Source organism: Pelecanus crispus, chromosome 11, assembly GCF_030463565.1.
Source record: "Pelecanus crispus isolate bPelCri1 chromosome 11, bPelCri1.pri, whole genome shotgun sequence".
Lineage (NCBI taxonomy): Eukaryota > Metazoa > Chordata > Aves > Pelecaniformes > Pelecanidae > Pelecanus > Pelecanus crispus.
Genome location: NC_134653.1, coordinates 29349226 through 29362724, shown reverse-complemented (window position 1 = coordinate 29362724; position 13499 = coordinate 29349226). Strand labels below are relative to the sequence as shown.

Sequence of the window (13499 nt, the reverse complement as noted above, 5' to 3'; positions counted from 1 at the left end):
CCTCTTGAGTCCAGCAGCTGCCTCTGCCGCCTCCGCTGCCCTCCCCACACAGGCCTGGAAGCCACCGGTCTGCGAAGCAAAGGCAGCTGCCAACCCCTTCGCAGTGCTGGCCAGGCAGGGGGGAGCAACGAGGACAGAGGATGGGACCAGCTGGGGAGGGAAGCCACCGCCCTCATCAGCACCCCCGGCACCGCACGCTGCTCGCGAGACACCCACCTTCCGCAACCTCCTTCTCCTGTCCAGACTCCACCTCTGGTGCTCCGAGCGGCTTCACCTCTCCCAGTCTAGTACATCTCTCTATTCTTCTGGGGACCACCGCAAGTGCTCCGCTACTTGAAAGGAGCCATGCTTTTGGAAATCAGCCTCTGCACTGGGCAAGGTGACTTCTGCACCTCCGTTCCCTAACGCCAACTCGGCAGCGCTGCAGCCTCCTCCTCCACCAGCCCGTCCTCTCTGCGCAGCATGGTGACCCTTGCCTTGCATAGGCAAGATACAGAATTAGTAGCAGCTGTAAAACGTCAAGACAGCCACAGACCAGAGAGCCAATGTAGACCAAGGGCATCAAATGCAAGTATCTGCAAAATTGTCAGCCTGCCACGTTAAGGTAGGCAGTCATAATACACAAGAAAAGCAAAACATCTTCTCCCTACTCTAGATAGCGCCAAGGTTCCAGCTAAGTATGTGTTGCTCAGCTTGAAGTCCTAAAACAAAACAAAAATCCAAACAAGCCCTGCCCTCCCCCCGATCGCTACTAACATTCAAACACAGGTTTGAGCTCACCACCACTGGGGTGCATCCTTAGAGGACTTCCAACCTTCTCGTACAGCTCAATAAAACTAAATGCCAGCTCATTAGCAAACTGCAAACACTAACACCTAAGACAAGAGACAGAGCATTTTATGATCAAATTTATTTAATTAAATTTCATTGACTGTTTTACTGTAGGTCACACCAGAGACTGCCAAAGAAAACTAAACATTGTACATTCACTACAAGATTCTCTCAAATTTTCACAACTAGTCCAAAAACATGAAAGTTGTAGGGTCCCTTTCCCTCAGTTTGCGTTATGACTCACATTAATGACAGTGGGACTTGTATTCCAGCACTGAAGAGAGAACTGAGCCCTTGGGTTCCCAGGTGTGCAGCAGCCCTTCTGGCTGTAAACGCTTTTAAAATCATGTATATGTGTGTGTGTGTGTGTGCATGTCTCTACGTATATTTACAAAACCAACCTCCTGATGGTACAGAGGGCAAGTAACCGCTTAACTGCTAATTCAGAAAGGAAAAAAAAAAAAAGAAGTTTGCAGCACAGAGGGTAGGAGGGTGCATATACACAGGAGAGAGATACAAATGCCCACGGCCGGCAGACGCGTCAGTGCCTGGCACTCACAGCAGACAGGCACCCTGGCAGGGCAAGTCGTACGGCAGACCTGGCCCACCCTGGAAGTTTAGGAAATTTTTGTCACTGCCTGTAATGGAAATCAGATCACTCCTTTCGTTAGCAAAGTAGGTCCAAAATTATTCCAAAATACTTGGATGTATGTGAGATTATGAAGATGGAAGCTTAAGCAAGGCTTGCCCCACCGAGGTTTCTGGGGATGCTGGGAGGAAACCAGGCATTAATAGAACTTTATCTAACTAGTGTTTTTAAAATAATTTGTTTCTGATCTAGCAAGAATTTTGATAATATATATCTATGATATGCTCTGAATATTTCCTTAAAAAATGCTGAAGACATTTTCCCTATTTGAGAGTTATCTACAGAAGGTCTTTATTATACTGTCTTTTCTTTTCCATGTCTACTCCTAACAAGTATCAGAGAAATATGGCAGATGCTACAATTTAAACTTTCATCATATCTGAAAGTATACATCTTTTTTAAAGTGTATTTTCAACATGAAAAGAGCTAAAATCACAATTATATTCCATTGCGTAATGTGTGTGAAATCAAGACCATTTGCATAGCTTCCAAAGTGAAACTCTGGAAAACAGCGATTTCATTAACAGGAAGTATTACTTCAGGGAAGGGCTATCATCCCCCTTCACTTTCACTGCAGGGCCTAAAATATATTTGAAATATCCTACAAGTATTGTCAGTATCTTTGTCTAAAAAGCCAGCTTCTGGAAAATTTCAAGTTGCAATTATTTTATAAATCACAAGCCATTTTTCCTTAATCTTGCCAATTTTAATGAAGAAAAAACATTAGCATTTCAATGTACAAAAGTCCAATAAAACATGATTTTTTTTCTTTTAAGTCAGTGAATGGGTAAAGTTTGGGTCAAACTTATTCAACAGTAAAATTCTCCCAATTTCCACTAATAAAAATTTTTTTCTGATTTGACTATAGGATAATGACAATGCAGAAATAAATAGCTATAAATACATTCATTGTTCCTATTCCAAAAATAATCACATAGGGAAGACACAAAACTGAAATTAACTTATTTGAATCCGTTTCTTTACAATGAGATATGGGCAAGTTATAGCAGAGTGACTCAAGACAGGAGGAAAAAAAGAAAAAAACAAAACCACAAGTAGGGAATAAATTGGTCCAGTATTGACATTCATGAAACATACCAGTTAGCATAATTCTGCAGTTAATTCGTCCTTTAAATGACACTACTCAATTGATTTTTATTTGCTTCAGGTATACGTAATGAAAGCAGTTTCCTTTGAATCTTTGCTGAGGACAGGTCTAGTACCTTGGAGACACTGTAACAACCCTCTTCAGTATGCATGTGCGTATATATAATTATATACAAATAATCATGCATCCACACACACATTTGTATATCAACACTGCATGTGACGGTTAAATCCATCATCATTCATCATTGGCAGCACTTGTTCCTCTGACTTGGCCTTGATTACGTAACTGTGGAGAAAGAAAATATACAATTAAGCATTGATAGTTTCCTCAAACTGTAAGTTCCAAATAAGCAGTTCTATTAATCTCCAAGAAAAATAGGGCCGGGCAGTCAAAACATCACCAGGACTGAGCAAATCATACCACAGCAATGCAAGACTTGTTAGGGAATCTCAATTTGGATGCTGTCCTCACTGGTGGACAGCAGCTCCCATCTCTGAGGAGCCTCACACTAATCAGCGGGATTCTAAAACTGCTTTGGCCAGGGATCCCATCTGCAGTATTAAAACAGTCACAGCGGGAAACACCAGCATTGAAGTACTGGACACAAATACTCAAACGCTTGCAACTCTTGGACAACCTGTTTCCCACAGTAACAGTTTTAACACAATTTAGTATTTGTAAATATCTGCATGGAATTGCATTTCAAGAACTTAACATGCTTTGAAGATGACAGTCCACAGTTTCCCTAAGTTATGCGGACTAAGTCCACTTACCACTTTGCTACCGAGCGTGTAGCAAAATGATGCTCATTGACTTTTCTGATTTGTGCCCAAAAGACTACTTGCAGGCTTCAGTGCTCAGTGCCAGCACAGTGATGACAACAGGTCACACACTTTGGGTTCTCTACTAGGCAAGCACAAAGAACCAGGTTATGTGGCCAACGCCTCAGGCATTCTGCCACCAGACCGAGCACCTGCCCAGCCTATTACCGTGCCCGTCTGTGGAGGTCTCTTATGTACCCTGGACACCAAGGGTCATCTCCAACTGTTGATCACCACAAGGTTATCAAACAGGAGGGAGGTAAGGCCCAAAAATGTTATCTGGATATACGTCCATTTAGATGATTACTGCCAGCAATTCCCATCCATCAGAACATTAACCACTTTTCTCCTTTTCCATCCAGCAGTTGACTTACACAGCTTGATTTGCCTCAGAACCTACAGAGAATTCCTCTAGACGTCAGCAGCCAAAGTGCCTCGAACGGAACCCTTCTTACGCATCTAAATGTAAAATAAAACTGTGAGCTACCACACAAAGAACCTATCGCGCTGTTGGTTAGTAAGAGAGAAGTAATGATCTACATGACGAGGACTACTTTTCCCTGGCCTGGACCAGAACCAGCCTCAGCTACAGCTGCGGTTTTTTGGAGAGGGGGTGTACAGAGTTTTGGTGGGGAAGCCTGGGAACTGTACAGCAGCTGTAAATGATGCTTCAGCATGGAGCCACACTCGAAATACCCAATGTGGCATTTCTACCCTCGCAAAGACATCAGGTAGGTCGGTCACAGTGCTTTGGCAGGGTCAGATGCTTTTCTATTATGCACTGATTAGCTGATGCATATTTAATGAAGCACAGGTGCTCCTCATCTCCAGGAGTCAGATACATAAACCACTAAGTGAAAGAAAGAAAAACAGTGAGAAAAGGATGGGCTGGGATAGAGCAGCTCTGGAGGGACATTGATGAGGATTCAAGAGAGTAACAAAAAAGTAACAAAAGCAGAGATCCTGACTATAAAAGTTGACTTAAGATGAGGAACAGGACCAACAAAAGAACTGATACGTGCACAGAATCCGAAGAGAAAGATTAGCTCAAACCAGGATGAAGAAAGGGTGTTAATGAGAAAGGGAATAACAACAGAAAGCAACGTATGTAAGCAAATGTAATGCTGCCAATATTATTAGGCTTGCTTTCTGCAGTTGTTTGTTTTTAAGCATCACAGAACTGCATAGTGCAACACTGTCAAAAAAGCCGACTACTTTTGTGCAGGGATGGAAGCATGAAGATATTCTTGTCATATTAAGCACCTTATCACTAAGCACTCACTTCCCAGTGGTCCTGGCCATAAACAAATGTTTTGTGGTATACTTGGGATTTAATGAAAGTTACTGTTTAGCACAATGGATGAAGGAGTTGAATATGAAACATAAAACCAATTATTTGGGATAAAATTAGCATTTATATGTTATTTGGCAGCGACATTTTTGCCTTTAGGTTATTCTCCAGTAATGCACTTCACCACAAAAACCTTGAAATTGCATCATTTACAGATGTTTGTAGATATCCCTATTAGAACAGTTAAGGAAGAAAAAAATATTTAACAGTAGGTCCCTGCTCCTCTCACTGACTTTTTCAACAAGTGATACAAGTTCCTGATGCTAATGTCTTGCACAACAAACTATTTGAAATGAACTATTTGCTTTCCTTTGCAAAACAAGAAAATAGTAAATAAATATGTTTGATATTTAAGAACAAGGATAAATGTTACACCCAGAAACACATGATCTGTTTTTTGCTTAAGGTAAGAACTAAAAAGTAGCAAATATTTTGCAAAAAGTATTTTTAAAAAGTTACTTACCAGTGAGAAATGTGAAACAGAACTTTCTCTACAAGACAAACATCCACAGTCCACAGAGACACAAAAGGGAAATTTTCTCATGCACACAGATGTGTCAAGTGCTGCTTACTCTCTCCAACACATGCCTTGCATGCACTCCTCACACTGCCACTATCCTTTCTCAGAGAAACTTGATGAAGTCCGTTTCATTCCAAATAAAGAACTATGGGTGTGCAAAAGAGAACCCTTCTGACAAAAATCAGTTACAGAGAGGAAAGCGGTTACTCTTCCTCCTTCACAGACACCTAGGAATAAGTGGCTCTAGGAATAGGTTCTGGCATAAAGTAGAATTTAAGAAGAAATCCACGTGATTTGAGAGAACATCTACCATAATCAAAAATACCCAAATGCCAATGAGAGAGCACAATGTTTGCAAAAGTGAATGAACATCATTCTCTTCCAAAGCATATGCAGGGAACTGCCAAAGCAGACAATCCCTTCAGCGTATCTGAAAAGGAAGTTTGGGTTTACCAGCTCAGCACATCTACCTATTAACACACAGAACAGTGAAGAAACACTTCTTCCAAATTCAGAAAACATCTCTACACAATGCAAGATGGCTCCACACAGTTCATGAAGTCCAAACATGGAGAGCATAACAAGTAGGGATGGAGGAGTTGCAGCTAGTTTTGACACTAAAAGACGTGTTGGGCACAAACCACAAAACGCACTTCAGAACCACTGTCAACAGTAGGTCTAAAGCACCAGGCAATCTGTTTAAAGATGTCTGGCAGCTGAAATGAGTTAAATCATGCAAAAAAGCAAGTTATAACTGAAGACGCATTGTGTCTTGAAAGAACCAAGACAATGGAAAGAAAGTGACAAGCTGAATGGGTTTGGGGCATAAAGCAATTGACAAAACTGGAAGGAAGTAGAACTGCAAATCCAAAGACTGGAAGAATTTAAAAAACCAGCAGGAGTTAAAATGGGAAAGGTTCATGCCAAAAGTCATGCTCTGAAAAGACACTACACAAGAAGGCTTCCTGCCTAGCCTGTGATGTTCCTCTACCTCTTAAAAGAGCAGAGAAAGTGCCCTATGGATGAGTTTCCTCCTAGACATCAGTTCAAAGACAGATCAGGCTGTATGTATTTGGTCCTCACAGCTACTAAAGCATGAAAATTGACACCACCTCAAGCCTGTTAATTTTACTGACTTCCTTTTTGCAAGTAAAATTCTCAGTTTTGGTGTGCTAATCAGGATGAGTGGAACAGCTGTCATGTGACATATTCAAGCTTGCTTGAAGACATGTTTGAAGAGAAAAAGTAATCAGACCTAATGAAGATCAGAAACGAAACAAAGCAAGACACATGACGGCAAAGCAAGATGACAGCTCTGAATTCTAACTGACAAGTGGTAAAAAGGCACTGATGGGACTTTGTGCAATGGGTATGGTACCATAAATAAAGAGGTGGTCAGGGCAGACATTCTGGATTTCATGACATCAGAAATATTTACCTCACAGCCACTTCCTGCTTGACACAACACAGTATGCAGAAGCTTGAAGTGCATGGGTCTGCACAGGAGAATCACTAAAGGGGCTGTAATGTTCATCACCGATTGCCCAAACACACACGAGGGGATGGACACAACGTAACTTGCGTCAATTCCCAAACAGATAAGTAGTATAGCTACAGGTCGACAGCACACAAACATCAACCTTAAAAGCATCCTTACCGCTTCCAGCTCCTTTTGGGTTTCATCCTCCATTCTCCTAATGTCTTCCATAGTCAGATCAATCCACTTGTCAATCCAACAGAACAACTGGCGATGAAAGTTGGTAAATATCCTTTTTTCTTGCTTTAAGAAGATAAACAAACATTAGGTAATAGGCCTACATTTTGCCAAAGACTGGTGAAGTGATTGCAGCTGTTCAATATGAAAAGCTATAATTCTTTAGGTGTATGCCATTTCACATTGCTACAAGTTCAGCTCCCTCACATTCCTTGATCCAATTTAAAGTCATCTCATTTCTTACATGCTTTAACATGGAAAAAATTAACAAATTTCACTATCAAAAAAAGTTTCAATAAAGTTCAGCAATTCACGTTACTTGAAAATGCTGAAGAATCCTTTTAAAATCTGTTCTAACTCCAAGATAGCACTAGACAGAACAAATGTAGCATCACAACAGCTAGAATATTTAGCATGAACTGTGTAAAAATCTACGACAGAACTGTCACAGGTTCTGTGCTCACTATTAAAAACCAAGACTGACCAATTCCTAAAGCCAGAATGAAGCAAAAAGGGAAGTACTTCTGACTCCAAAGATGGCATGCTTGCAATTTGTACCAAATCAGCATCCCAGTAATATCTGATGTACAAACACCTTGAGGGTATAAATATTCAAGCTAAGGATTCCACTGCTCTTTCATTCAAGTACACATATCTGTGTTCTGAATCGATCACAGTAAGAATATTTTCACTGTACCTCTTCTACTTAAATTGGTAGGTTTCACATTTCAAAATACCTTTCAGCCCCAAAACCCCACTGTGTTATGCTGAAGAACTGCAACTTGCCAGCTCAAGTCCATCTCTAGCACCGTGGAATCTCAACTTTTATGATGGCGACTTGGATGATGAAAGATGCATCATATAAACCGTTCAATTTCCAAAATTACCAGTGTTGCTTCCGACTGCTCTGATAAAAGTAGTCATGTATATACAACGCAGAAATCTGTTTTACTACTAAAACTCAGACTTCTGCATGTATTCAGTTACCCAGGCTGCCACCTAAAGTTCACGACTTGTTCATCTGCTCCCAGGTTCTGCATGGCTCAGGCTGCTGACCGTCCTCAAAAACAATGCTGATCAAATCTAACATAACGTTTTTGACAACTAGCAGACAAAGATAACTTCCTCTAAAGAATCAGCTTCAGGTAAAGCATGGGTAAAAAAAAAAGTCGTCCCATCTTCAAATACTCCTCATTAGACCACAGAATCAGTCTTGGCTCTTCTGCTCAGCTTACTCCCTAACAGTGTTCAGTTTGAAATGTGTGATGGGCAACTCCTTCCCAAAACCACCACCACACTAAAGACAGTCTCCAATGTCTCCTTACCCTTACTTTGTACTGTGGCCATCACAAACTACCTCTCCATCTCATTTTCAATTACTATTGTTTGAAGCTTTTCTCTTTTGCTATCATATTTATTGAAATTCATAACCATTGAATGCAGTTAGCTGTGTGGTCCACTCAGAGCTAAGAGGCCTGGTTACCACAAGGAAAAAAGTCTGCTGTTGGTTGTCTGTGAGGAAGCACCATGCCCAATTGCTACTGGAATATCATGTTTTGGTTAACTCACTGATACAGCACATTTTTTCTGGATTAGAGAAAACTGGCACGATGGTCTAGATTAAACACTTTGCCTACACATAAGTTTACATTCTAAATATTTAGTCATACTTTTAAAAATATTTTACAATTCATATTCCGAAGATACAGCAGTAACGAAATAAGATGGAAACATAATTTGACAAAACACCACAACTGCCAACTAAATCCTAGTGCACTGGATTCTACCTGTGTCATACCTGGTTTTGCAAGCATTCAATAATAAGAAATAAACAGAAATTGTTTGGCTGTAAGCAAAGGGAAACTTCATCACTGTTTCTCCTCAAAAAATCCCATGTCAACACAGAACCACCCTCCCTACCTACCTGCCCACCTCCAACCCCACCTCCCCAGCAGCATCCCAGCAAGGGAGAAGCACTTACCTTTTGTATAAAGTTTTCAACTTTGTTCTGCAGTCCCCACCATTTAAATTTGATAGTCACCAACTTGTAAGCACACATTTTAGGACACTCTTCATCAGTTGCTACCTCTTTCTGTTTATGGATAATGGGAAGGAATTTTTAATTTTTTAAAAATTTACTTCAGTCTAATTAATTTAATATAATCATTAGAAAGCATAATTCTAAGTATTAGAGTATAATTATAAATTGTATTACTAATTTATAGTAAATTATTTTAAAATATTTTATTATAATTAGATATAATTCCAAATATTAAGATTTAAATAATAATACTTAGAATTCTAAGTATTAGTAAATACTTAGCACTGTACTCTGAACATAGGGTAACAGGAATTAACAATCAGGTTAAATCTGTACGAATTCCATCCATGCTGCAAACATATACTATAAATCTTAGTCTTAACATGGATTTAATTTTCATGATTTCCACTGTAATATACTTTCTGACATTTTGAAAGGACAATGAAGCTTGATTACAATAGCTAGCACCAAATTATTTTTTACTTTTGGGTCTATTGCGCAAAGGCAATTATAATCGGAGTTGCTCAGTACAATGGTGGAGAACGCATGCAACTAGAAACGATTCAGATAAAAAAAAGCACATCACCACCCCTCAAGTTTGCTTCTCACAAAAGCATAAAACTTAAGCTTACTGCAGTTCTGCTCTGCCTATACAGACACTGGCATGCTCTCCCCCCTTCCTCACATCCCCCTCCTGCAGACAATGCCAGAAGGGTACGTCCTTACCCAGGTGTAGAGGTAGTTTCTAGTTGTGTGGCATAATTTACACAGTCATTTTCACATAATGAATTGCAGACTACCTGACTGCTACTACGAGAAAAATAGGGAGAGAACTTCTTTATCATCAATGGCAACAGGTGGCTGTAAGACCAACTAGAGCTCCACTTCAAAGACTGCTTGGAAGCAGCTCTAGCTCAAGGACTTCGTGCAAAAGAAGGATCCCCAGAAGAATTAACTGAGGGAAATTCCCGACACACCCACCACCGTTTCCTATAATTCCTAGGTCTCTGTTATAGTTCCTACATCCAAACAATTTTGAAGTACCTGTAACATCACACACAGTGATTTTCCTACAACTCATGCAGTCAGATTTATGTAATACAAGAGACCACATCATGTTTTTAGTTTAAGAAAGCATGTTAGGTTACTCCAAGCCTTGTAAAAGAGGAAGAAAGAAAAAAAAAAAAAAAACCAAACCAAAAAAGGAAGCTGATAGTCTCTTAAAAAAACCAAGACAAAACAAAAAAACACCTCTGTGTGCTTGGTTTGAATAACAAGCAATTACTATAAGAAGTCCAAAGAGTTTGTCACAGACATAAAGAATAAAAATCTGAAGTAAAAATACTTTAAGCTACATTTCTTTTAACCATGAAATGGACAACTCCTGTTGGTCATGCACACAGTAAAAAGACTTACTGCGAGATATATCTAACATATAAAAATTTTGGTGAATAATCACATTTATTTAACTGAATTTTTATCACAAATACTCGTCAGAGAGCACTTAAATGAAAACCAATTATCCTCAGAAGACTGGTGTTCTATTCAGGAGCAAAAAACAAAGTGCTGCTGTTGTTTGGTGTTCCCAAACAGCACAAGTCTATGTCCAGGCATTAGTAAAAGGATAGAACTAAATGGAACATACAAATTCAGTGCTGCCAGTTCCAGGCATTCAAAGTTCTCCTCCTCATTTTATAGCTGTTTTTTAAAAACAAACCCATAACTCCCCACTTTCTTTGGGTCACACAGGCCCGAACAGGCCATTCCTACATCAGCCTCCTGCTTCCTTCCTGAGGAGGAAAGAACAACAAAAGTCTAAGGCAGGACGCACATTTTCAGCACAGTTTACAAAAATAATCCCTGCGACAATTTTACCCTGCTAGCAAGAACACTTAGCCCAGGTAGAAAGAGTATTACAATAATGCAAATTTGAATACATGCCTCCCCTCATCATCATCTCCAAACACACAATATACTAATTTTTCCATGAGAACAGTTCACCAGTGGCTGAACATGAGCCAGCAGTGTGCCCAGGTGGCCAAGAAGGCCAACAGCATCCCGGCCTGTATCAGGAATAGTGTGGCCAGCAGGAGCAGGGAGGTGATTGTTCCCCTGTACTCAGTGCTGGTGAGGCCGGTTTTGGGCCCCTCAATACAAGAAAGACATTGAGGTGCTGGAGCGTGTTCAGAGAAGGGCAACAAGGCTGGTGAAGGGTCTGGAGCACAGGCCTTATGAGGAGCGGCTGAGGGAACTGGGGTTGTTTAGCCTGGAGAAGAGGAGGCTGAGGGGAGACCTTATCGCTCTCTACAACTACCTGAAAGGAGGTTGTAGTGAGGTGGGTGTTGGTCTCTTCTCCCATGTAGTTAGCGATAGGACGAGAGGAAATGGGCTCAAGCTGAGCCAGGGGAGGTTTAGGCTGGAAATTAGGAGAAATTTCTTCACGGAAAGGGTAGTCAAGCATTGGACCAGGCTGCCCAGAGAGGTGGTGGAGTCACCATCCCTGGAAGTGTTCAAAAAGTGGGTAGATGTGGCACTTTGGGACATGGTTTAGTCTAGTCTACCCTTGATTGGTTTAGTGTGGATTTGGTAGTGTAGGTTAATGGTTGGACTGGATGATCTTAAAGGTCTTTTCCAACCTAAACGATTCTATTCTATGATTCTATTCCAGCTACTGCTTGGGCCCAGGACAAACCTGCAAATCAGACCAAAGGTCTACCTGGCTCAGTATTTTGACAGCCACCAATGGCAGAAACCTATGTAAAAATATAAAACCCAAGGAAGAAAATATTGATAATTCACTTAGCAACTCTACCCATCTGCACCCACTTATAAGCTCAGAAACTTTCTGAAGCAGAACTTATTTTCTGTCTTTGGACACAAAAAGAGAAGCATTAAGGCTGTGTAGATATGTAGATTGCAAAATCACAGCACTGCTGAGGTCGGAAGGAACCTTCTCTGATGACCGGGTTGCAGGAGTCCTGCTCAAGAAGGGTCACCTACAGCAGGTTACCAGGACTGTGTCCAGTCAGGTTTTGAGTATCTCCATTGGAGGGAGACTCCACAGCCTCTCCGGGCAACCTGCTCCATCGTTTGACCACCCTCTCAGTAAAATGGAATTCCACGTTATTTTTGTGTCTGTACAATTGGACTGTCGCAGGATGAACTTTCATCATGTTGAAAAGACAACATTAGGAACAGCTATGGCAGCCCCAAGTAGGCCAGTGGTATACATCGACTGCACCCTCAGCTCTCACTAAGACAAACTGAAGTATGTCGAGCACCCAAGAGGTAGCTTCGCAAGCTTTTCTTCCAGCTTAATAGCAGTGAAGTGTCAGCTTCAGTAGCCCACTGAAGGTCTAGTGAAACTTTCAATGGTCCTGTTATGGCTCCCTGTGTTGCTATATTGTTTCCCATCCTTCCACAAAAAAACTGGTTCCCTATTTTTCTCCCCTAGGTTAACTGCCACGCAGCATTAAAACCACTGTACCAGCACGTACAGAAGTAAAAGAGTGAATGGTCAGTGCTGCATCCTCATTCCACAGTGGGACAAGAGATACCTTAAGTCCTCGAATTCAGGCTGCTTCAATTTATGATCTCAGGCCAGCTGAGAATGAGTGTGGTACTATGTAGTGGGAAATGGGGACACTGCTTTGTCAGACATGGTGGTCAGTTACTTAAGACACAGGTCAAGCTTCTGATAGCAGAAGGGTGGTGTATCTTCTGCCTACTTTCTGCTTGCACAATCACGTTTTAGGATAGGAAATTAGAGACCAAGAGCTTGCTGGTCCAATGCATCCTACTCTAATATCTGAGGCTTACCTTGCCGCTTTGCAAAAACTAGTGGTAAAATAACAATGGTGACATCTAAACTAATGAACTAGAAGAAAATTGACACCTCTCAGAGCAAGTCTTTCACACTGTATTTGGGCAGAAACATTCATGCTGTATTTAGAACATTTTTGGGTAATGAAAGACTGAATGCTTTTGTAAGAAAATTTAAGAAACTGGGGCATGATTTGCAATATATTTAAAAAACCCTCAGCATTTACTTAAGCATAATTCATCACAGCACACACTAAACATAAGAAGTAAAATTATGCTACTGTCAATGAAACAGTTCATTCACAGCAATGACAAAAGTGAAAAACTATATTCTAATTGGTAACTAGGGGCCTATTCCTGACAAATTGCCTGTATATTCATTCTAGTATACAGCAGTTAGCTTCTCAGTTTCTGTGAGGATATCTGGTGTAGCAGCTATAGCATATTTCCTTCTGGGATGGGCATATATACATGAAATTTGATGGCTGTCTGCGGAAGGACGTGCATTGTGACTGGGGCAGGGATGTGTTGACAAGTTTTGCGTTGCTGTTCAGGTTCATTTCTGAATTTGAGTCAAGCAAGGTTCTAGAGGAAATGGAAGAGGACCTCAGGCAACAGACTGTATGAAACGTTTCAAGA

The 13499-nt window shown here is 40.8% G+C and overlaps 1 protein-coding gene across 1 annotated transcript in view; it reads right to left on the bottom strand.

The window, feature by feature from the left end:
• Positions 1–939: 939 nt before the first annotated feature.
• PITPNB (phosphatidylinositol transfer protein beta) overlaps positions 940–13499 on the bottom strand; it is a 36434-nt gene continuing 23874 nt past the window's right edge. Inside the window, exons 9-11 of the mRNA XM_075718425.1 lie at positions 8979–9089; positions 6941–7063; positions 940–2876 (exon numbers count right to left, since the gene is read on the bottom strand). Coding sequence (XP_075574540.1) covers positions 2826–2876; positions 6941–7063; positions 8979–9089 — 285 coding nt within the window. The 3' untranslated portion in view covers positions 940–2825. The remainder of the gene's footprint in view (positions 2877–6940; positions 7064–8978; positions 9090–13499) is intronic.